The following is a 24,044-nucleotide window of genomic DNA, read 5'->3' on the forward strand; positions in this document are numbered from 1 at the left end:
AATCCTGTACTGTGACTTTTGTTAACCTGAACAATCCAAATCACCGTCCACAACACTTGCTCCCCTTTCCAAGGCCAAATCAAAGCCAAACATTGTATAAGCTTAAGCTGTATAAGAGGTCTAACATTGTATTTTACTTCTTTTTGCTGCTAGCTTACAGGAGCTCTAGTCACAGATCAGGATTCCACTGTACTGCTGTTGGACAAACTCTGAACCACAAAAGTACCACATTCAATCAGCTCACAGTCTAACAGAGGGGTGAGTGGAGGATTTCACAGGATAGCAAAACCAGTCTGGTAGGTAACAATATTTTTGGCCTGTAAAGTATTTAAAAAGCTTTTGCAAAAGACAGTATTTCCAGAAAGTGACTACGGAAGAAGATGTGAAGTGTTTTAAAGGATTGCAAATAATGTGGGCTTAACTAGTTTGAAAACTTTTGAGTATAGCACCCAACTAATTCCATTGATTTAGGGGCTGCTTTTAATTAATCATATGTTACTGTACCAATAAATATGCAAAACACTGATGGAAGACCAATGACAAGATTTCTAAATTCCTCTGTAGCTAGATATATATTTAAACTTAGGCTTTAGCAAACTATTACCGTATTTGAGAATTTTAGACACACAAAACCATTAATATTAAAGAAAGAAACACCATGTCCCAGATAATAAGATAGGATATTCTGAACTGATTTCAAAGTTTCAAAAACACCTCAGAGAAATGAAAACTAAGTCATGAAAGCTCTTGTATTCTATTGTTTTCAAAAGCACTGGAAACTATTCAATGTTTTAGGATCAAGTCCAAATGATTTTTAAGGAGTTAAGTCTCATTTTCAATGAAAGGAAAATAAAAAGGAAGCAAAGCATAACAGATAAGTAATGGCTGAATACGTATTAAGAACATAAATTATTTCAAAGCAAAGAACAACAATCTCTTAGCTACAAAATGTTCAGTAAATAGGTTAATTCTGAATACCTAGCTAAAACTCTTGAGCTTGACTTCTTACTATTTTTACTTGTGCAATTGTTCTTGTTAGCTACCCCATAAGGCTTCATACCTGTTGTATATATGTGTGCTTGCTCATGCCCTGTTGTGGAGACCAAAACCTCTTGTGCCAAAAAATGTAAGTGAGAAGTTAATGAAAAAAATTCTATGAGATACAGCCACATATTCTGTCACAAACCACCACTGATACAGGGATAATGTCTACTGGGATAATGTCTACATCATTCTACTCCTCGTAGTGAAGAATAAGTATCTGATTTTCAGATCATAAAAATTTTGCAACTGAAATTCTAGAAGAGAGAATATTTTACAGAGAGGATACTGAGGAGATGATTATTGTAGTCAAGCTAGGCATCACTCTTCCTACAGAAGTGGCATGAAGTATCTAGTTAGCAACTGACAATATTTTTACATCTGGCACTGTAAACTATGTTCACAATCCTATTGAGTCATCATAAATTGTAAGTTGTAAAGTAACTAGTTTCCTAAAGTAACAGCTTTATTTCATTAACATCTTGAAGCTCACGTTGCAATGTTGTTAATTGTATAGTAATTTATCCAGGATCACAGCGTGAATTGCTGTTTTCAGTCAGTTTTTGGCACTTGTTGCCACCTTAAGTAAAGAAAAGAGGAAGAGAATAAAGAATTCAGAAGAAAGAAAAATTACATGAAGAGCATCTAAAAGGGATTGTATTGCTAGATTTGTGACAAGCTGCGATATTCTGAATTACCTGAAAACTCTTGCCCATAGATGTAATTGCAAGCTGAATAAACAGCACTGTTCCTTCAGATTAAGGCTACTCCCTCTGATACTTGCAAGCATTTCCTACCCACCTGTGAATAGGATCAGTCTGCACTTGGTATTGCGGACTTGCTCTGGCAAGTTTTTTAGTGAGGGTTCTTTAAAATAAAAGTTCCTAGCAACAAGGTGAAGGACTAATTCAGGACAGCATTCCTATCCAGGATAGCATTAAGTAATTGTGTAAATTTAGGCATGTGCAAAGATGCCAGTGAAATTACTGGGATCCAAGCATGTGCTTTAAATGTTGGCACCACAACTAAATGTCTTAATATGACACCTCAAAGTACAAGCAGTGATTCTGTTTATTAAAATCAGTCTTGAATATACTTTCAGTACTTTATAAAAGGCTTGGAGTGATTACTAGCTATGAATAAATCTGCATTTATTCAGTTTTTGCACAGCGAGTAGCGTAGATGCTGACTAGTGAAATTCTACATTTTTTCTTGGCTTGTGAGTAGATTTTTTTTTTTTTTTTTTTTTTTTAACAGACAAACTGAAAAAGCTGCAGAAGTTCATTTGTAGCAAGAGTCAGGCCATGGGAGGCTGGGAATGACATTCAGCTTCTGGCTAGCCAGTCTGCTTTCCATGAAAATGTTTTTGCTACTCAAGGCAGCCTCAGAATTGCTACCTTCCCTTATAGAAAGCATATCCTCGCCTTCACCTTTGCAGGGAAACAGTCTTTCCCATAAATGCAGTGCGGTTTTATAAAAATTTCAGTTCTGAAAAGTACAGTCAGAAACCGTGGTAGGTAAAAACCAAGAAAGTTGTATAATTAAACTTTATGGAAGAAAACACAGAGTAAAGCAGGAAAGCAAGCCAAACATTAAACAATATGAAAGCTGAAGGTTTTCTTGGGTAACCTGCCGCTGCAGTTTGTTGCTACATCTATACATACATATGGTGACTTCCAGAAGAAAACTTTCACTGGTGACTGGCACCCTCGGTGTGCTACAGCCAAATGGAGTAATTTAACTAGATGGATAACTAATGCTGAGGGACCGGTGCAAACAGGCTGGAAATATAATGAAAAATGGAAAGGAGGAAGTCTTTGCATCTTTGGCATATTCCTGCTGTTGGTATCTATCAGCCTAAGGTGAGTTGAAACAGTGGGGTTCTGACTGGTTAGGAAAAACCCTCCTCATCATTAGGGCAGTCAGGGAGTGGAATGGGTTGCCCAGAACTGTTGTGCACCCTCCATCCACAGAGGTTTTCAAGATGTGACTGGATAACCTCCCTGTCTGAGGGTCTGATGAACCTGATCTGACTGCAGAGCTGACCCTAGTTTAAGTCCCTTCCCACCTGAGTCTACAATCCTGTAAATACTCTAAGTTATTAAGCAGAACAAAGAACTGTGCTGCTGCTTTCTGATTTCTTACAGATAGTGTTGTTCAGGCAGCAGTTGAGTCTAGTGAGGTTTCTGATTAGAAAAAAAAGAGGAGGCTGAGTCAGATTTTTTTTTTTTTAATGCAAAGTAAGCACCAAACTGAAATTCAGGACAGCTGTGAACTGAGAGCAAAGAAGCTGTAAGGAAACCATTTGGTCATCACTGGGCTAAATTGTGAAATTTGTGCTAAGAATAGTTAACAATGGGACATAAGCATTTAATTTTTCAAATTAAGGACAAATGATAGGCATGGAAAAACCTGCATATTATCATTCCATTTTTTTAAGGGCTGTTGTCTATCCAACCCATCCCATTTGCATCCCAACGGGACAGTAATGCTTTCTTGAATCTGACTGTGTGACAGAGACCGTTCTGTAACTTTATGCCATAAAGCTGGAGCGTGCTTTACTTGGTGCGTGCAAGAGCTTCTGCGGTGTTCTGCAAGGACAGTCCTGAGCTGATCCAGGCAAATCCTGCGGCTGTCTCGCTTGGGACGTTACAGCTAAATACAAATACAATACAGCCAACATTTGTGTCGTCTTTCTGCCATTTTTCATATTTTTAGATGTTTAGGATCATTCTTTCTGGCTGAACCCCCTGAGCGGCCATTCAGTCTGTGAAAATCCCAATTGGTCCCATTGGTCTCTTTAATATTGTGCTTTCAGCCTACTGATCATAACTGTCGTAGGAGTGAGACTCCACCCTGAGGACAGGGCGCTGTGAAATGGCTCCTCAGCCCCTGTTTGGTCACAGATGAGGCATGTGGATGGAGCCCCCGGGGCTCCCACAGCATCGTAGGAGCCAGAAGTTGCTGAGGCCAGTTTTTGGCTAGGTTGGACAAGACAGACACTAACACAAAGAATCAAATGCAAAGAATGATATAAGAAGCTGCTGCTTTTGTCCCAAATGGAACATTAAACACAGCAATAGCGTTGTGTAAAGTGTGCACTCGTTAATGTATGCAACTGCATGCACTACTAAGCTGTTTACAGCCGGACAGGTTCATACATATTTATGTTGTCCAGAAAAATGAAGCCTATGTAGGGCCTCTGAAAGCCACAGCAGTACAAAATGTCACTGAATTCCAGTATTGTATGCTTTTCTTGCAATAACAAACTGATTCCTATGATGAAAGTGTTCTGATATCAACTCCCGATATCTTTTTGATATAGAAATATTTTCAGTTCCTCAGTTCCATTTGATAGCTAATGATTAGATCAGATTATTGGTACATCAGTCAGAATTCGAGAAATGTATGTGGATTTTCCAATGTTTTTAATTTTCAGCAGAATTATACAGGCTTGCTCTCTTTAAAAATAAAACATAAAATCTCTACTTTCTGCAGGTCATAGGGCAGGGAATGGATACTCAAGATCTGCTGTCCACCAGAAAGATTAAAGCTTTGAGGAATGAGCTTTATGCTTAGCACATAGGTAGGAGTCACTGCAAAGATGGAAAATTTGCTATTGGAACATACTGCAGTTTTCAAACTGTGAAGCAGGAGATATCTCAAAGAAGGGTACAGATATTGCCACTCTAGCTGCCAACAGCTAACCTTATCCTGAAACACTTTAACAATTATAGATTCCCTTGAACATATTAGGTTTGCCATCTGTTTCATAAAAAAAAAACTCTTTTTTTTTTTTTTAACTCCTGTCTCGTCTCCCTGTACAAAGCGTCCAGAGCTTTGTTTAATCAAGTTCTTGAATTCTTGGCCTCACTTGTATCCTACAGCAGTGAGCTCAGGAAGTGTTTCCTTTTCTGGGGTCGTCCTTCTATACAACCTTTCAGTTTCATAAACAAAGTCTGAATTGTTGTGTTGCAAAGTGGGGAACAGAGCAGTTGCAAGGTTTCTTTCGCTAACCCCTTTATTTCTTCTTTGCCATGCTTCTCATCTCTTTTCACGGTCATTAAAACCACTCCTTGCTCCCTAACTACTACTCTTGCTGTGAACTGCTCCTGTTTCTCAGTATTCTCCTTGAAATGGGATGAGCAGTATTGCAAACAGCCACGTTCCTCACAAGCCATTTGCTAGGTAAGAAAATCAAGCAAGTGAACTGTTTCTGCATCACGAGCAGCCACTTGCACAGCTCCGGCTTCTCTGCTGGCTGGGGAATCCCCCAGGAAGCTTTCACAAGGGTGGAGAAAGCGGAGACAAGATCAAGACCAGTGCTCTAAAGCTGTGCTTAGGGGAAGAGTCTGAGGGTGTTCGAGGGTGTTGCTGGGTGGATCTCCTTGGCTAGTTTCTGATTTTGGCTTTATTACATGGCTGTGCTTTCAATTTATTTCAAAGGTGCCTGGAGCCTTATAAATCTGCATACATAGTAAGGAAGAGATTCTCTTAACGGTAAATACAGAAATTTGAGTCTAATCATAATGGAGAGAACATTTTGATTTAAAAACAACGAAGCAACCTCCTCATAATGATACAGTCTAGAAATGGAGAACTTTCTCTTTTATAGCCATATGGAGCCACCATTTCTGACAGGAATAATTTATCTTGGAATTAAAAAATAAGAAGCAGCCCTCTCCTCAAAATCATCCATGCACTGGGTAACATTAAAATTTTCATATGTTTTTTTGTATTGTTTAAATAATGGTCATTAGTGTTTATGGTGGAAAAAAGAGGTGGTTTTCTCCTCTATCCAACTTGTGGCACACCAGCCTGCTCTTCCAGCTCAGGATCCTTAGAGCTGTAATGCTCTGCAAGCCCCAGAATCCACCACTACTGGATTGCTGACTGAGACCTGCCGTTTTTATCTGCTTGTACAATGCTCTCTGCGCTGGGCCTACAAGCATTGGCAATATCTTTACTTGAAGTCTTGCTTCTATCCGTAACTTCTTCTCTACGCAAAGAATGTACAAGGAGTGAACCAGAAAGAAAATCTGTCCCAGTCCTACAAATCAAGCCAAGATTGTGGTACATCTAGACACAGAGTAAATGCAAGCAGGATGACTTTGGATGGGAATTTTTTTTCTTTACCCTTGGGAATGACTTTTGGATTTTGCACACCTTCCTCATTTATTTTCCAACAACTTCTGGAAGGAATAAAGAAATAAAGTATCTTTCACAGCCTATAAGGCAGATCAGCGGGTACTCTGAAGCTTTGCTTATTTCGGATGTGACTGTGCATTGACTGCAATGCTGTCTATTGAAATATTGTGTTTAACTAGTCCCAAGTGTGACACTGTTTCATCTGGTTCACCTCTATCATCTGAAAACTATGTAGGAAACTTGTTCCTGATAAGAAAGTCCTTTGAGAACACATTCATCTACTGAGAAAGCTCTTTGAGTACAAGAAGATAGCAAAAGGATAAGGGAGATATTGTAATATAGGTAGCAAAAAAAAAACCTGTAACAAACTGATGAAGAACTGCTTTGAGGTACTTGACAGAGATTATCTATTTGTTAAAACAGTGCTGTCTTCACCAGCATAGATGAACTTCCTTCAAATACTGAACTGTATTTGTTGCTTCTAAATATGTATTTAATTCCAACTCTCTCCTAATGCATCCCAGATACACAAACTTCTCCGCTAAGTTTAGATGAGAAGATTGCTTTTCCCATTGTTTTGATTGAGATAGTTTTATAACCTAGGTCAAGTTAGCTAAAATCACACTTACCCTTCTGCTCATTTTGCTATGTTTCATTCATTTTCCTCTGTACAAGTCTATTAAATGTTAGCTTACAGGCAATCTCTTTAAAACCTAAACTGTCACCTGTCCTTGCATTTTCCAATTCTAACTACGTCTGTTAGAACAGGCAACTGTTACAGCATTGATAAAGACTTCTTTTTAAATTGTTAATACTAAAAAATACTCAGTAATTGACTCTCCATACTACTTTTCTCAAGTATTTTTTTTTTTTTTTTTTTTTTTTTATCTAATGTCTTTTAATTCTTGTGAATTTGAAAAGCAAACTTCTAAATCTTCCTTGTTATAGACACCTGCTTTATACAGCACTGTTGCTACCAACTTACCAAAATTTTTCTTTTCTATTGGTGCAGATCACCGGTGGTAGTAGAAGTTAGGTGTCCATACTATCAAAGTAGATGAGATTATTATTTACTCAGAGGAGGCCAGCAAAAGTCTAGTTCTCCCTTTTAAAAAACATCTTTCTGAATTAAGATTCATGGGGGGACAGTCACCAACCACTTCTAAAACTCAGGCTGAAGAATTTGTTGGACAACAAACATTCGTTAAGCCATTCAGGCTCAAAACTCTGAAATTGCTGTGCTCTCCCCTGTTTTCGCTACCTACTGAGGTTTCACTGCACACATTGTGACCAGTTACCTGTTAACAGAAATCTCATGCATGCACATGAAAATTCTGGAACAAGTTCTGCTTCTACTCAAGAAATTACATGGAACATCTGTTCAGACATGGACTGAACACCCTCAAGTGCAGTGTCACATTTGCTTATATCATGTTGTACCGGGTCATGCAATAGAGTAGAAATTTACCCCAGATTAAATCCAGTTTGTAACAGAAAGTCATGTCTTCTCCTTTTCAAAACTTTTTCAGATGGGTTTATACAATGCCTAGATATTTCCCCTCAAAGGGCTGAATTTGTTTTATCAGGAGTTAATAAAGACAGATTCAGAGCTTTCCAAAGTAAACATCCGTTCCTGAGTGATGCACCTTCATACACTGAATCCTCTATCATCTTATTTGAGAACTTTAATTATTTCTGTGCTTAGCCCTCTACAGTCATCACCACTGTCCTTGACCAAGCAAGCAGCATTTTTCCCATCTCCAGAAACTATTGTTCTGACAATAAGAAATGAAGATAAAACTGCCTTGGAAAAACGAAAACAAAAAACAACATACACAACACAAAAAATGCTTTGAATTGCAGAATGAATTATTAAGCAGAATAGTTATGGGGCATTTTTCAGTTATGTTAAGTTACTTATTAAGATACTCAGGAACAAGTAAAGGTCTACTGAATAGCTAATTCTAAAAATGGTTAATTAAGAGATTAGGATGTATTATGCCAGAAAAGGTCTAATTCATTTCTGGGCCTCAAGAACCTTTTCTTTGTAACGTAACTTACAAAACCATGTCAAATGAATATTGCTTTCTTAGTATCTTTTTCAGCTTCAAGGCTTCAGATTTTACTATATAGATACACAAAACAGAAATTAGACATTTCTCCACTATACTTACAACAGAACCAACTTTTAACATGTTTTAACATGATTTTCAGATCAACAAATAAAATACAAAAATGTGAATGAGTATAAAAGGTATTTTATAATAACTACATGCATACTAAACTGTTTCATAACTCTGTAATTTGCAAATCCCTCCTGTATTTTTCATAAAGTTAAAATATAAATGAAAGAATAGATAAACAAGATTCTTGTGCATTTAGCGTTTTTTTTCCTGGTTAAATTTTGCTTTGTATTGAATTATGGCAAATAGCTTATTCTCTAAAACTATAGCTTTCTGATAGCTTTCTGGCTACTAAGAAAAAGCTTAGCAAATTAAAGATGAAAACAGATATCTCTGAAATTTCAAGCTTGTTATTCATGAACCTTACACAACTGATCACCTATTCCATATATTCTTGTCACATACAGAGAGAAGACATCTTGCTGGTCAAGTTCAGATTTGTGGGTCCTGTGAATAGATGCAAGTGAACTTTGACAGGTATGTGGCAAACTTCCCTTTGATATGAGAATCTTTCTGTCAAAAGGATGCTTAAATTTGTCTGAAGTATTCTAGAAGATGCGTAAATTATAATAATCCAGAAAAAAATAGCTCAGAAAGCCTCACAGAGTGAAAACGATAAATATTCTTGAAGTGTAATGAAAGGAGATGGCCAAACTCAACTTATATAAAACCATGAATAAAATGTAGAAGTTCCCGCTCAGTTAGCACACACAGGACAGAGGAGTTGCCATGACAAAATGCTGTACAAAAATAGTCAACTATACCACAAAGTATGCAGAATGTTTAGGAAGGAACCTAGTAAGGTGAACTCCAAATTACTCTTTCATTGTGGTTTCTAGAAGACCAAAAATAGCTAACTGGTACAGTCCTACAACACCATGTTCTCATTGTCCTGGATGATTGGGGGGTGGGAGGAGGACGCAAAATAGCAAGCCTAAACAACACAGTGAATTAGTTCAAGTAGCTATCAAGCCTGGTTCACTTGGCTGTACTACAGCAGATGTTTTGTTTAGTAAAGGATATGCAGAGCAACAGAGGCATCACTAGGTCATATAGTGAAGAATCAGACCACTTTTGTATCTGTGGGTAGCTTTGTTCTTCCTTTAGGAATATTTTAGCACATATAGAAAGGCAAATATAAATAGTAGCTATTTTCCTTCTTTGCCAGCATGAAAAAGAAACGAAGAAAATCACTTGGAAGTAGAATAAAATAAGGAAAATAGCAGTTCTGAACTTCAGCTCTTGAAGCTAGTTCTCCAGCTTGCTACATTAGCATCCCATCATTGGAGATGTGTAGGAAATGTCTTGGACCTTTAAAAAGTATCCATCAGTAATGCTATGATCTTTCAAAAATGTTCTAGGGTTAGAAAAGGTGACTGGGTATAACCCAAAATTCAAAAATGAAAATACAACATAACACTATGAAAACGCTGTAAGTAATCTAACGCAGGAATCAGGTTTGAAAGTAGAAAAAAATGTTGGTTGAGAAAAAATTACCTTGAGCTAACAATAAGGAACAAACACAAAACCTTTCTCAGCAGGCTAAAGAACTATAATGTAATAGTTTGGGATGAAATAACTGCAGGGCTGCTCAAAGCAAACAAATAAACAATGCTATAATTCTTCCATGAAAGTATGGGAGAAAGAATCTATCCAAAAAGTGACAAGCTCAAAGCTAGCCTATGTTCTCACTGATCATTTTTATGGTCCCCAATGCTGTCAGATGTAACAGATGACAGGCATCGGAACGATGTAAGGTTTACTGACTTTTAGGATGCTTTTAACTGAGTATTTGCAACAGATACAGTGAATTCCTTGCAGTGAGGTATAAATACCGTGTACCTTTTAACAGGGTAAATATACTGTGATGCCCAGTTAGGATCAGACATAAAGCATGTTCCTCCCCTTTGCTATCTGATGTTACTCCTGATCATTATGAAAAAGACCTCCAGCTTGGATCCTGAAATTCTGAGGAAGGACAGATGGATGAAGATCTGGACTTTCTTCATGCCTTCTGAATACATTGCTATGTTTTGTCTGTCAAGGTATCAGCCTCCTCAGAGCTGATTTACAGTCAACAAATGAAACCCCAAAGTATGAAAGTCAGTGTGGCCACTCTACATTTCCATTTTTCTTAACTAAAAAGTCATAAGAAGTGCTAGTGAGTTTACTTAACTTGAACCTGAAGTCTAGTAATTGCTTACATAATCACAGTTCAAGAAGCTAAGGTAAATACAACTTTCGGAAGCTTGCCTGAATCTGACATTTGGTGTGATTAGCATATGGTGTGAATCTTTAGTGGCAATGTACTGAGCATTTTCTTGCAGGGGTCAGAATAATGGAAAAGCAGTAAGTAACTAAAGGAAGTGAAGCAGCTGCTAGTATTTATGCTTGTGATGGATGTTCACAGTAAAACGGTCAGACAGAACAGAGGATATCTATCCAAGGTCTTGACATGACACTCACAGCTGTGCAAATAGCACAGATGGGAAGATGATTTAGAGTGGCCAAATCTTGAAAATGCCCAAAAACAGGCCCTCGGGCCTTCAAAACAAGATGTTTTTTTGTGACCTCCCCTCTGGCCCCTCAAGACTATTAAAGAGGTGCTTCAGAAAGGACTCTTTGCAGCCATTTCACAGATTAACAGCTTGAACAATTGGTTCAGGATGGGTTGATGAAAGATGATCTCTGCGTGATGTACCCAAACGTACAAGAAATTAATTGTCTTCTATGAACACTCAGTACAAAGAGCTGTGAAAACGTCAGCTTGTATCCTTCTGTGGATTCTCTTAGATCTGCAAAATTCCTATGGCTTTTCCAAGGAATTAGTATTCAAATGGCACGCGTAACCAGGTCAGTCTCTTAGGGTGGCTACTGCTAGCAAAGAGTATTCTCCACTTGCTGAAGTACTGCAGCAAACATGTACAGATGAACTTCCCCTGAATAAGTACTTTGATGAACTAATGGCAATTTTAAGAGTACTCTTACTTTGGATTGTCTTCCTACAATAGATGACTGCACCTTATTTTTTTTTCTACCGCAACCTTTCTCCTCACCCCACCCTCTGACTAAAGAAACCGTTCAGAGTAACAACTCTGGAACTAAACTCAACTCAAGCTCTATAGTCATCCTGAAAGTAATTATAGAAGTATTCCTAAAATACAAGAAGGGAGAAAACTTGGGATGCTGCACTCAGGATTCCAACTGTGGGCATCATTTTACAAAACACTGCCCAGAACATTTCTGGGGCTAGCTTAAAGTTATAGCTGTATTCTTGTTATGTATTTTAGTTATTATTAGCAAACAGTCCTGGCAAATGGGAACAAATGTGAAGTTGATGCAGAGGTTCCAAGGCCCCAGTCTTCCTTTTTGAGGGCATCCAGGCTCTTTCTAGTTTGCTTCTAGAGTCTTCACGCTCAGTAGTAGCTGTGAAGTATTATCAGCACTCCTGCAGTGTATTTCAGGTTTAGTTTCCTCTGAACAGGATTGGGTGTGTGTATTCCAAGACTGCTCTGCAGGGCGACTCAAAGCACAGTGAGGGGAGCTCATTAGAAGGTGTGTTTCAGAAGCTTGCTCTACCCATGAGCCAAAATGTCAAGGCAGAGTGCCCTGCTGCAGGCACGCCCAGCCTCTCCAGCCTGGCCTGGTTCTGCAAAGAGCTGGACTCAGTGAACCTGCATTTATCCCAGTTGTAGCTTACGCACTTTGTCTGCTAGTTACACATCCCTGATGCATGTAAGTCTTATGTAAAGTAATTTCTGTATTGAAAACAAAACATCGTGAACTGTTTCCCCTTGTCCCTCTCCTCCCTAAAAGAAGGCATCTAGAGTTGCAAAATTTAGACTCATTTAGACTTACATAACTTCTTGAGGTAAAAGCCTAGATTGCGTATGCTAAGTTACTTTGAAAATTAACAGAAAATTGAATAATAAATCCCCTGAACCCTACTGATGAGAAGACTCCTAAAACAAATTAGCAGGAAAAAATAACTTTTTTTGTGTGCATGCTGTGGTTAACTCATTTCTTTCTCCTACAAAGATGAAAAAAAAAAAAGCAAACATTCACCAAGTCCAGGCAGAATCATCTGGAATGTGTCATTTTTTTCCATATAAATGCATTGATCATTTTGTTACAAGCTCTCTCCCTTGTACTCTACAGTTGCCCAGCACAAAAATTTACAGGGAAACTCTATAAGGCTGCAGACTGTATATAGGCAGCTAAACTAGCTGAGGCTGACCTGAGGAACCAAAGAGCTTGATTACTTTATTGCCAGCATGATTGGAACAGGGGTGGGGAAGTAATCTTTTCCTTTCAAGTTCACATGTTACTTTTTTTCCCCACCTCCATTTAAGTGTCGTGACATTCTAGGGAAAGCTTGCAGTTTCTTCCAGACTAGATTTGACAAAATTGCATTAATTGGGTGACTGTATTTTGATTTCAATAAGAACAGACTCAAATCACAGGGCCAAATAATGATTCAGTCCTGTATGCAGGCAACAGAGTTCAGGTATTTGTTTATTATGAGGCAAAAAGTGTCTGAAGGTATTAGCTAACTCAATAATTTATACATAAATATTTCTTACTGTTTTTGGCTTTTCCCAAATTGAATGATATTCTGACATTGACAGGTGAGAATGAGTTGTTTTCTGAGAATGCTGGCAGGTGCCACAAGGGAATCTACCTGGTGACCAGTTTCAAGGTAAAAGCAAGTACAGAAGTGACAGTGAGGAAGAAACTAACTATAAAGAGCTGGGGTGGAAAGGGAGATTAAGGTCAAAATTACCTTAAATTCTTCACTTAAATGTTTTTGGTTGAATCAGAGTTAGTACATTTTCTATGTAAAAAAATCTTCCTCCAAAGTAACATCCCCTTGGCTTTCTCATCATTTTTGGAGGTTCCTACTACCTACTATTCAGATACAGTATGCTGAGAATTTCCCAGAGAAGCTTTGCTACCCACACTTCTGACAACTACAGTTAAACAAGACAATGTTTCTGGCTGATATCAGTTATAAAAGTGACTTTTACATATATCAGAGGAAGCTCCAGTCATTTCTGTGAGGTGTCTTCTGCAAGACAGTGTGCTTTGTTACCAGTTTGCCATGAATGCTCTTAGTCTGTTACGTGGTCTCTAGTAACTACAGGTATGCATCGGAGACAAAAAGCTCTAAGCATTGACAAATATTTTAACTTTCACTTGTTTTCTTCTGGTCAGAGGTGAAGAAGGTATTAAATCTCTCAGGCACATAGCCATGTTTTGTTAGATTAAGAAGCACAGAGACCCACACACCCCCCTGACTGTTTCTCGTTCCTCTCAATAGAAATACAATCTGGCCATGCAGTATCTTGCCTCACCTTATGATGAAGCTCAGCACATCACTGAAACTACTTATGCATAAGTGGCATTAGTCATGTTTGACTGTTTATTTCAAGCACAGAAACCAACTTGTGCGTTTGGCCTATCGTACTCTCACTATTCAATGTTTAAAAAGGGAGTGGACAATATATTATAACAGAAGGCCCCTAATACACTAGTATGATGTCAGTAATATAGCTCCTCAGAGCATGTTATTGTTTTAAACAGAGGTCTCTACACTTTCACATTGGTTATAAAATACTTAGTGCTGCTGGACTGGAAGGAAAATGTCATACATCTGCAAACAATTAGAAGGAGCTGGACTTCATATTTGATTTACTAAACAATAAAACAAGCTTAAGTGTGACTATATGTGTAAGTTACACTCCCTAGGAGCCTCAAGCAGTTATCATAGCAAAGTCTTTTAACCATAATTAAATAAACCCACAGTGGGATCATTGCTGATCAAAATTATCTTTTATAAGATATTTTCAGCAGTGAAGATCACGAAGTTGAATGCATGCTTTAAGTGCTCTGAAAGTCCTTCATCCTTTCTTTCAAGCACACTATCCACTACACTTTTTCCAGCTGGAATTCGTTCAGTACAATATATTTCAGCTTTTAAACACCAATATTTCCATACTTTCTGCATTTAGAATGAAATTTTGGCACAAGGAGATTAGTAGCAAAACTCTGACTCAGTAAAGCCTGAGATTTCACCATAGTTTGTGTGTCTGTTAGTTAAAAATTCTGGTACTATAACAACAACAGTTAGTTGTTATTATAAATTAACCAGAGATTTGTAAATTGAATATAAATATTTAGATGCAAGTTTCAAGAAGCTAAAGCATGGAAAAAAAGATTATAATAACGTATCATAAACAATCTTCTCAACAAAACAAAAACCCTAACCACTTGTCAGTCTCTAAGTTAACCCCGTTTCACAATTCAGAATAAGTAAGGCATTGGTACTATTTGCCATTAAACTTTCCTTTTTATCACTTATTGGAGCACCTGAAGCCACCACAGCTAAAGTTATGTTAATGCTTGGAACTTTTCTAGCATTATTTTCAAATGCTGTAAAACATCAATATTATGTGCTCTAGCAGAAGCAGTTTATCACAGTTCACCAGGGAAGATAAGCATCACAGTACTGCAGTATCACCTGGTGGGGGGAATGCTGGATCAAACACAGGAGTCTCGTACTCTGTTTTTGGTTCTGCTGCTAGTTTGTTAAGGTAAACTGAGAAAAAATAATTTGTCATCAAGGAAAAAATTAATGCCAAAGATAACTTCAGATGAACACTTGGGATTAAGAGGATATCATTGGACTGACTTCCTTTGGCAGGCTCTTTACTTGACATTCTTGAATTAGAGCAACAGAAATACTGAATGTTATCAGATGAGCCAGAAATGCAACTCTGAGGCTTTGCCTATGAAAATAACTTATCCAATCTCCATGATGATTACTATGCTTCAGAAGCACCGGGCATTTACTTACTAGTGATAAATAATGTTCTGTATACATGAATACCAGGGAGAAAGGAACTACCACTGTATAATACAGCTTGCCCTGATTATAGTCACTGAAGTACTATTTTATATGATTATACTGTTAAGGGCCACAAAAATGGAAAAGATGAACGATGGGGTCACATTTTGCCCTCTGTTTGCATGGGTATCCCACTGACATGCTTGAAAGCCAAATTATGAACAAGGAGTAGAATATATTTTTATGAAAGAAAACAAAAACAGTGGACAAAACATTTGTTACTTCAGCAAGTATAAGAGTAAACTATTTATATAAAATAATAAATGAAACAGTCTTAGTTTACAGTAGTGCTTGTGGGTCTGGTTCCTGAATGCATACAATTAACATTGCTAATACCCTGAGAATTTTGGCACAGCGTGCAGTGTATGTACACTCAAATGAAAGGTCTTCATTGCTATAGTTTCAGAGCCTGGCTAGACTATGACTGGAAGTAAGCTGGCAGGGTCTCTGTAGGATTGCTTCCACAGAGATCAGAAGAGCACAAGATGTTCAGATGTTTGGTTCCTACTGCTTGAGAAGTATCCCTCATACAAATCTGATTGACATAAAACAGTGTATTGTTCTGCATTAAAATCTGATATAATCAACAGCTCATATAATGTTTTTTTTTTCTGTTCCATTCAGCATTAACTTAGTGGAAAATACATAGTTTTGCAAATCTTTACAGCTTATCTACACTATGTCCAACTATGTTGCCTACTTTTTTCAAAGCACTGCCTCTCCTGGACATGTTTGACTGAAGTTGGTTACTTGCGTTAAGGTTTTGTTTGGTTTTGTTTTTCTTTACCATCTACAGACAACAGAATTAATTGTACTCATTAGCCTGAAATAGATGGAATAGGTTGCAACAAACTTCAGGTTCTGTTACCTTGAACAATAACATGATGCATGTATTTTATTTAGAGACCTTTAGGAGGTGCATATGGCACACCTCCAATTTGATGGTGCACCAATACATTTCTAGTAAGTTCAAGTTAGAGGCTGTTATTTTCTAGGCATTAGGTTTGTTATCACATACGCTCTGGTTATACTGAAAGTAAAACATAGGGCAGTTTGCTTACCTTGGCACACATTGTGCTCACTTTGCTCATACCCAGCTGCACACTGAATTTGATGAGTTGGATTTGGAGGGGCACGGTGAGGATCAGCTGGAGTCCGTCGAATGACATTGTTTCGACCACTAGTGGATTCAGCTGCTGCTTCTTCTCGCTCATTTACAATAATTTGGGCTGTTCTGGGTAGACAGAGGTATCCTCCATAGTGGTTAACACATTTCATTCCACCTTTACATGCATCTGGGACTATTTCACATTCATCAATATCTGTGGTTAGCAACAACACAAGTCATGCTTTTAACAGTTGAATCCTCTGCAACAGCCATTAATACAAGTAATGCAATGAAACATGCAAGCACACTCCCTTGTCTAAACCAGGGATGTGAGAACACTGAAATAATTCCAACAGCAAGTTTTTGTTTGAAAATGATTTACTGTACCTTTGCACCGTTGCCTAACAGGATCCCATTCATAGCCATCTGTGCATTGCTATAGAGAAAAATGGGAAAAAAAAAACACAACAGTAAAATACTATGCTAGTCAGGAATCTTTATTTTGGAGAAATAAGCATATTTCAATGATCTCAAAGTTTTACATTAGGAGAAATGCAATGTTTCTGTAACTTGGAAAGCTAAAAAAATGATTATTAGTACAGCGTTGCTGCGTAGGTAGAATGAGAAGCATGTAGAGATACAGCTTCTATTCTCAGCAAGTTCCTAAGGTATTGTTTGCTGAGTAGGTAGACTTTAGTGGGGATGGGGAACAAAGTGAAAAAAGCATCTGCCATTGGTTACTGGCTGACTATAATTTTATTTATTTTTTAAACTTTGTTCTTGTTCACTGCTTTCCAGGAGTGGAACATCTTTCATTCTTTCATTCCAGGGGCTTGCCAGAGGGACTAGTGGACCTCTGTCCCACCGTACTTCTTCCTCTCTCCCATCAGCACACTAGCAATGGGGAAAGATCCCATGACAGCTGGAAATTCATTCACATGCTTTCTAACCATGTGACTCCAGGAACTGCAGTCTAGGAAGAACAATTTATATTGCAAGACATACAATAAATGGTTAGAGTTTATAGCAGCAGGACTACTTATATAAATAAAACTTGACAGAATTCAAACAAGACTATACTCAGCAACTATTCATATCATCGTAGACGGGTAACTTCAGAAATAATTTTAAATATTCTGCCTGGCAATTGAGGCAAATATCTTCATTATCTCTCTGCCCAAAAGCATTAAAACGTCTACAGTTTTAATCACAGGTTATAATTAGAGAAACTGATTAGTTAAGTACAACAATGGTGCCAACTACAACAGACATTTAAAATATCAGTGAATCAACTGAGCTGTACTATGCGGGTGCATATGCATCCTGCACTGCTTAGGATATTATTTTAATGGCCCCACAGAAAGGAAAGAATTGAGTCAATTAATGTAATTAGCCACAGTTAAGCAAGCTAAATCTTGTTGCAACTCCTCCACTGTAGAGAACTGTTTAAGTAACAAGTTTGACCTTCTGGTGCTGAGATCCACTTGTTCCATTTACAATGCTCAAGTTATTTTGAGAAACTTGTTACAAACAGACACTGACTCAGCAATAGGATTGAAAATATGTTCTTCATTCGCAGGTGACACCAGTGATCTGCCAGATGTAGCAGCGAGTTGGAAGAAAAAGCCTCCAATGTTACAAAGTGGTAAGTGGACAGCAAATTGTATTACAATTCTCAATCTCTGAAGGAATGACTACATGCTGAGTTGACAACACCAAAGTTACTGTAGCTATGAAAACGCAAACCCAAAGGAAAACAGCTAATTCATGCATCTACTGAATCACCCAATTCCTGTTAATGCACAACAGAAGTTCTGTCTATTTAGTAGTAAGGAGCCAAGTTCAACTATTACTGCAGCTGAAGGAAGTTTTACAATAGAAAAGGATTTGGCCCTAAATGAATACAATGTACGTATGAGAAACAGTAGCATCCTATGGGTAACATGTCCAAAAGCTACGTTTCATTGTTAAGTTTACATGATTAGAAGACTGATCACTGAAGCACCTGAATGCTCTTTGAAAACATATTATAGGAACCCAGATCACACAGGCATGCTAGAAATCTTGTATTGTCATAAAAAGAAGTGTGCAGACACATCAGAAAAGCCCTATTAAAAAAATAAATTGTAATAAGTGCTGAAAAGGATGGGGTTGGGATCCCTATTTAGTCTAGATCTTCAAAATGTACTTATTTCTTCAGTTTCTGCTTCTGTATAGGAACTTAGAAATATTTCTGAGGGCCTCTAAATAGAAGTACTCCCAACCTTCAGAAGTCTATTGCCTCCAAAGCCTAGTATTAAAAGTATTTTATGACTGACTTCCTGATGTTCACTTGAGGCTTCTTTGAGCCCTGTCTTCTATGATAAGGTCCAACTCTGCAATATTTACTTGCCTGAGCCATCCCACTGACTTCAGTGGGATTACTTGTATAAGACACAATCTCAGCCTTTGGCTGTGGTTCTCTAACTTTTTGCATGTGTGCAGAATTTTCTGCTTGTGTGGCATTGCGCTGATGTCTGTACACATATTCAGAGGTCCACCCATATGAAGCAAGTTGCAGGGATTACAGCTGTAATCAGATGTGAAAACGTGGGTTTTTCACCAGCCCAAGCCAATGTAATTGCCACTCCTTCTATGACACGCATTATGCGAGCCAAGGAGTGAGAACAAGCAGATTAAAACCAAAAATTTACAAGAAGGCCTATAAATCTCCTACCCCATCACCTGGTTGCAAGCAGAACCTATTTCCAGTATTCTTGTAGAATTTCATCAAGCTGTGCAAAACCACTGCTCAAAACCAGCTCAAACCAACATTTGTGGGAGCACTCCAGGACTTAGATGCTTCATTAAGAGCACTGAGTTCTGGAGTACTTGCATGTTGTTAAAAACAGCTTGAAACATCCAAAGGAAAACACTGAAGAATGTTTGACCTAATTATCTGTCAAGTTCCATGTATTTCAAATGAAGGTCCTAGGGACCTTTTCTTTAGGAAAAGGGATTAAAAAATAAAAAATTAAGCTTCCTAATTTTATTCAGTTCATCAGACTCAGCCCACAGCTAGCTTTTCAGAACAGAGAGCTGCAGCCCATTCTGCTCAGTCCTGTAAACTTCAGCTTTCACTGTTTCAGCGTAGGAGCAGCTTGTTTTACAGTTAGCATTCAGACTCAGAGAGCTCTGTATTGCATGCTAGACAGCGGCAAGATTTTTTTTTTTTTTTTTTTTTTTTTTTTGAAGGGTCATTTCGAAGAACCCCTGCTGCAAAGCAAAGCAACAGCTATCCCCAGCTCCACGAAGCCTTACCGTGTACGTTATGGTTTCCTCCGTTTCCTGCGAGTGCACCGTAATGAGGATGAGCGCAGCCAAGAACATAGCTGTCAACATCATGAACCTGGAAAGAAAGAAAAAGAAAGAAAGAAAGAAAGAAAGAAAGAAAGAAAGCCCAGTCAGCCACCGGCCCCTGCAGCGCCGCTGTGCCAGCGGAGCCGGGACAGGTCCCTCGCTACCTGGCGCCGCGGCAGCCCGGTGCTGCCAGGGGGCGGCTGGGCAGCGCGGGCAGCCCGAGAAGGAGCCGGGCACGGCGGAGCAGCCGGCTCGAAACCCCGCGCCGAGGCTCCGGGAGAACGCCCGCGGGGCCCCGAGGAGGCAGCGGCGGCACCGGGCACCTGCCGGGCTCGGGGCCACCCTGCCCCGCCGAGCCGAGCCGAGCCGCGGGGCAGGGGCAGCGCCTGCAGCCCCCGAGCCCGCTCCTACCTGCGGCGGGGCCGGCGGCTGCTCCCGGCGGCGTTCCCGCGGCGGCTCCGGCCCCGTCCGTGCGCTGCCTCCGCTGCGCTGCCGGCGCCCGCTCCCCCCCCCGGGCCTTGGGCTAAATAGAAACGGGCCCGGCTCCTGCCGGAGCCCCGGGCGCCCCCTACCGGCCCCGCGGCGGCCGGAGCCCCGCTGCGGGGCGGGGCGGCCCGGGCAGCACGGCCCCTCCGCCGCTCCCCGCCGCCCGGGGCGCCCCGAGGCGGGGCAGGAGGCCGGGGCTGCGCCGGGGGAGCGAGGCCCCTCACGCCGGGCACGGTCCCGGTCCCGGCCCGTGCCCTCAAGCAGCCCGGCCGCCGGCTTTCCACAACGCCCCGTGCGGGAGGTGGCTGCCATGTGCGGGCTGAGGGCTTCGACGCCTGGGGCGTGCTGAGGGCACGCTGAGGAGAAGCAGGGTGGGTGCAGGAGGCACCGCGCCATCTGCGTGTGCCTAGAGTTAAACCCAGCATGGAGCAGAGGCCGCGCACGGAAGGAGCTTTCCTGGGTGGTTGTGAGGAGCTCAGGCTGGAGCGGGCCACGCTGGGTGCTGATAAGAGCTGCTCCAGCAACAGAAGCCGCCAACGCTCACCCTGAATTTGGTAAATAAAATACACAAGGAGCCCCCTTACTAAAGGACAGCCAGAGTGGCTGCTCCAGTGAGAGCAGGCAGAGATTTTGCTGGAGGTGGGAAGGTTCCTCTGGAAACCAGTTTCCCCAGAGGAAGCTTTGGAAGAGTTTTCAGGGTGGGCTCGTAACCCAAAGGAGTCAGAGGGCAGAAGGTAAATGCAAAAATCTGTCAAAGCCTGAGGAGTTCTGCCTAAGAGCAAACTGGTTCTTCAGATATTTCTGGGCATGATCTCTTGTATGTGGAGAATACATATGTATTGTTACAACTGCATACAAAATCAAAATGTTTCCATGAATCTTCTTGTGCGGGGAGAGGATGAGCTAACGCCCATGGGGCTGACCATAGTCATGTTGTGCAGCTGAATAACCCTCAAACATTAATGACATTGGTTGGCTTTAGGTTGACTACATTTTTAGGACATTTTGCATGTGCTTTTGTATGCTGATGTATTTAACAAGCTATCTTTTGACGCCTACTCTCCTGCTCAAAGAAATGCTCCCTTTAATCCGCCCTTAGTCCGTGTATCATTTTTTAGCAATACAGGTTCAAAGTGTTAGATTGGCTCCAAATAAAATGACTCCTATTAGTGTAAACTACACTCATATTTATGACACGCCTCCAATTATATTGTGAAAATTTGCTGTTTCATGTTAATAGAAAGCAGTACAGATATTCCTAATGCTCAAAATAGTAATATCAATTGCTTGTCTCTGCTGGCAACTATGGTTACTTTTGAATGTACTGTCAAAATACCTGCCATGCCGAGAGACCTGAATTTAACTTGTTGGCTTCTGGATTAAGTCAACCTTTAAAAATGTTTTGTCTTAATCTACTACCTAGGGAGACATTGCCTATGTTGCACTCTAGGAAAACTGAATCAGAGAATAACAGAAGCATGTATGAGCACGGGCTGAGCATAGATCCTGCGCTTGGCTTCAGACGGTGTTAGACATTTGCTGAAATATCATACTCTGCCAAGGATAGTTCATGGTCCTTTAAATGGAGGTGGTAGACTCAGCTTGTGATTTTGTAGTTCAGATATTTCCTACTGAGGCAAGTGGAAATTTGCCTCATGAAGGATAACATGATTTAGACCCTCGGAAATGTTGAGGAATGTGTGAGGTATCTGGGTGAGAATAGCTTCCTTACATATCTACATGTCCGAAGATGTCTTTTATGAAGTGGTCAACCCACCCGTTGTGTCTTGCAGACCATGTAGCATGGCATTGCTGAGGCCAGCCCCTTGCAGCAGTTGCTGGTGGTGCTTCTGATCGAAGCAGCCCTGTGAGGCTGGCCCCTAATTGCTGCCTCTTGGCTTCTTCTGTAAATGGTGCACTCTATTCCCTATGGCTTTAGCGAACTCTTTGTCACATCTCAGTTTTTGCTTCCTTTAAAAACTGCACTTTTCATACATTCTTGTTGTGTTTATGACTAAATGTTCACATTTTTTTTTCTTCCTGGCAGGACATGTTGCCACCCCCTTTTGTCCTGAGAAACCTAAAGACAGGTAGGCTGAAGGAAGACTGTGTGTGGTCAAAATGTCACTGCAGTCCAGCTAATTCTGGCTGCTGAAACTGTCCCTGGGGGCAATAGACAGCTGCACATAATTTAGAGCAGGCTTAGATTGATACTAGAGGCTAGCCTGAAAATAAGGAAAACAAAATTGCAGTTTAATCTCTTCTACTCCCAGATCTGACCTCCTTTTCCTGTTTCAAGCATAGCTCACTAGAAAGAAAATCAAGCACAGCGAATTTAAGCAACTTGTATTTGTCAACTCAGGAGACTATCAGTGTCAATATAAGATGATTTCTTTTCCTGAGTATGTCATATCAAGTAACACTGGAGTTGTCTAAACTAAGAGCTGGAATGGTGGAGATGTTATTTTCATGTCGGACTCATAGGAATTTTAGAACATAAATTATTTTGATAACATGGCAGGCTGCCTTTCTGCCACACTTCCTGCAAATGTCAAAATTTTTTCCACGTTTCGACTTGGAAATGACATAGTGTTGGTGAAGGATAAATTGTGAAGAATTACACGTCTGACTTCATTGCTGATTAAATATGACAAATGTTGAACTTTTATTTGAGGTAAGATTTTATGAACTTATTTATCTTCAAGGGAACTATCGTGAACACATTTCGTATGGCATAAGGTGTTACTTTAACATAAACTTAATTTGAAAGAAGAACCGTGTTAGCAAATTACTCACTTTTTAAAAGAAAGCTAACAGTAAGAACCTTTCTCTAACAGAAGAACATTTCTCATATTAGAGAAAACTCCTTCCCTGTAAATCTTGCAGTTTGGAGAGGAGAAAACCACTGGAGCTGGATTAGAAAATCTAGTAGCCTTCAATTTAGGCCTTTATTTTGCTGAGGTTATCTCATCTGTGGGAGATGTTGCATGGTCTTTGTTGTGTCAAGGCCTTTGGCTAATTTAGACTAACGTGTGATTTCATTTATAGATGTCTACAAATTCACTGAGGGTATTAAAATGTAATATTGTTGCTATATATATTTTTTTTAACTTTTACTGAAAGTCAAGTGTGCAGTTTGTATGCAGTTTATCAGGCATGCAATTTGCTTTTCTTCTGCACTTTACAGAGATGTGATCGTATATTTCTGCTTCTGCAAACTCCAGCAGAAGTGTGAATGCTGGGAGAGGGTGATGTTGTGTTCTCATCAAAGTTCTTTGATAGTAAAAGAAAATGTGAGTGTGGGAGGGCGGGTGACTGAGAATGGAGCCCCTGCAGGAAGCTGTTCATCTTTTTCATTGGTCCAGCTGTGCAGCCACACCGAACTAGAAAATTAAGGGCTTGAGAAGTGTGATACAGCTGAAAGTAACACGTGAAATGAGGTGTGATAGTGTGGGAGAAGAACGAGTGCATTTTACTTTCCGCGTCTGGTTCACCACCTCTTGTGTCTTACAAAATTAGTGTTTTTTGTGCCTGTCAGTCAGTCCTGTTGCTTCTTAGGTGTGGAGCTAATTTCAGGCTTCTCTTTGCAAACCGAGGTACTGTGGCTTACAGGTGCTTTCTCAGCATTTTCAGGGCACAACTTTGCAGCTCACCTTAACAAAATTAACTCGGAATTGTACAATGCCTATTTTTACGGACAGATTTACTTAATGTGGTAAGAATTTCAGGTGTCACAAATCCAGGCCTTAAATTGCACTGCTAATGCTGAGAAGATTTTATTTTGCTAAGCAATTTTATCTGGAATTGAACAGTCTTCCCACCTTTTGCATGT

The 24,044-nt window shown here is 39.8% G+C and overlaps 1 protein-coding gene and 1 long non-coding RNA gene across 2 annotated transcripts in view; one reads left to right on the forward strand and one right to left on the reverse strand.

Moving 5' to 3' along the window:
- LOC311434150 overlaps window positions 1-19,809 on the forward strand; it is a 50,177-nt gene extending 30,368 nt beyond the window's left edge. The window contains exons 4-7 of the long non-coding RNA XR_014691292.1: window positions 154-296; window positions 8,780-8,849; window positions 17,967-18,032; window positions 19,622-19,809. This is a non-coding gene — a long non-coding RNA (uncharacterized lncRNA). The remainder of the gene's footprint in view (window positions 1-153; window positions 297-8,779; window positions 8,850-17,966; window positions 18,033-19,621) is intronic.
- Window positions 1-20,183, reverse strand: part of EFEMP1 (EGF containing fibulin extracellular matrix protein 1) — a 48,638-nt gene extending 28,455 nt beyond the window's left edge. Inside the window, exons 1-4 of the mRNA XM_084514092.1 lie at window positions 20,138-20,183; window positions 19,688-19,775; window positions 16,775-16,823; window positions 16,341-16,601 (exon numbers count right to left, since the gene is read on the reverse strand). Of these exons, the coding sequence (XP_084370218.1) occupies window positions 16,341-16,601; window positions 16,775-16,823; window positions 19,688-19,771 (394 nt within the window). The 5' untranslated portion in view covers window positions 19,772-19,775; window positions 20,138-20,183. The remainder of the gene's footprint in view (window positions 1-16,340; window positions 16,602-16,774; window positions 16,824-19,687; window positions 19,776-20,137) is intronic.
- Between the last annotated feature and the right edge of the window lie 3,861 nt (window positions 20,184-24,044).

This window comes from Aythya ferina, assembly GCF_964211825.1.
Source record: "Aythya ferina genome assembly, chromosome: 3".
Taxonomy (NCBI): domain Eukaryota; kingdom Metazoa; phylum Chordata; class Aves; order Anseriformes; family Anatidae; genus Aythya; species Aythya ferina.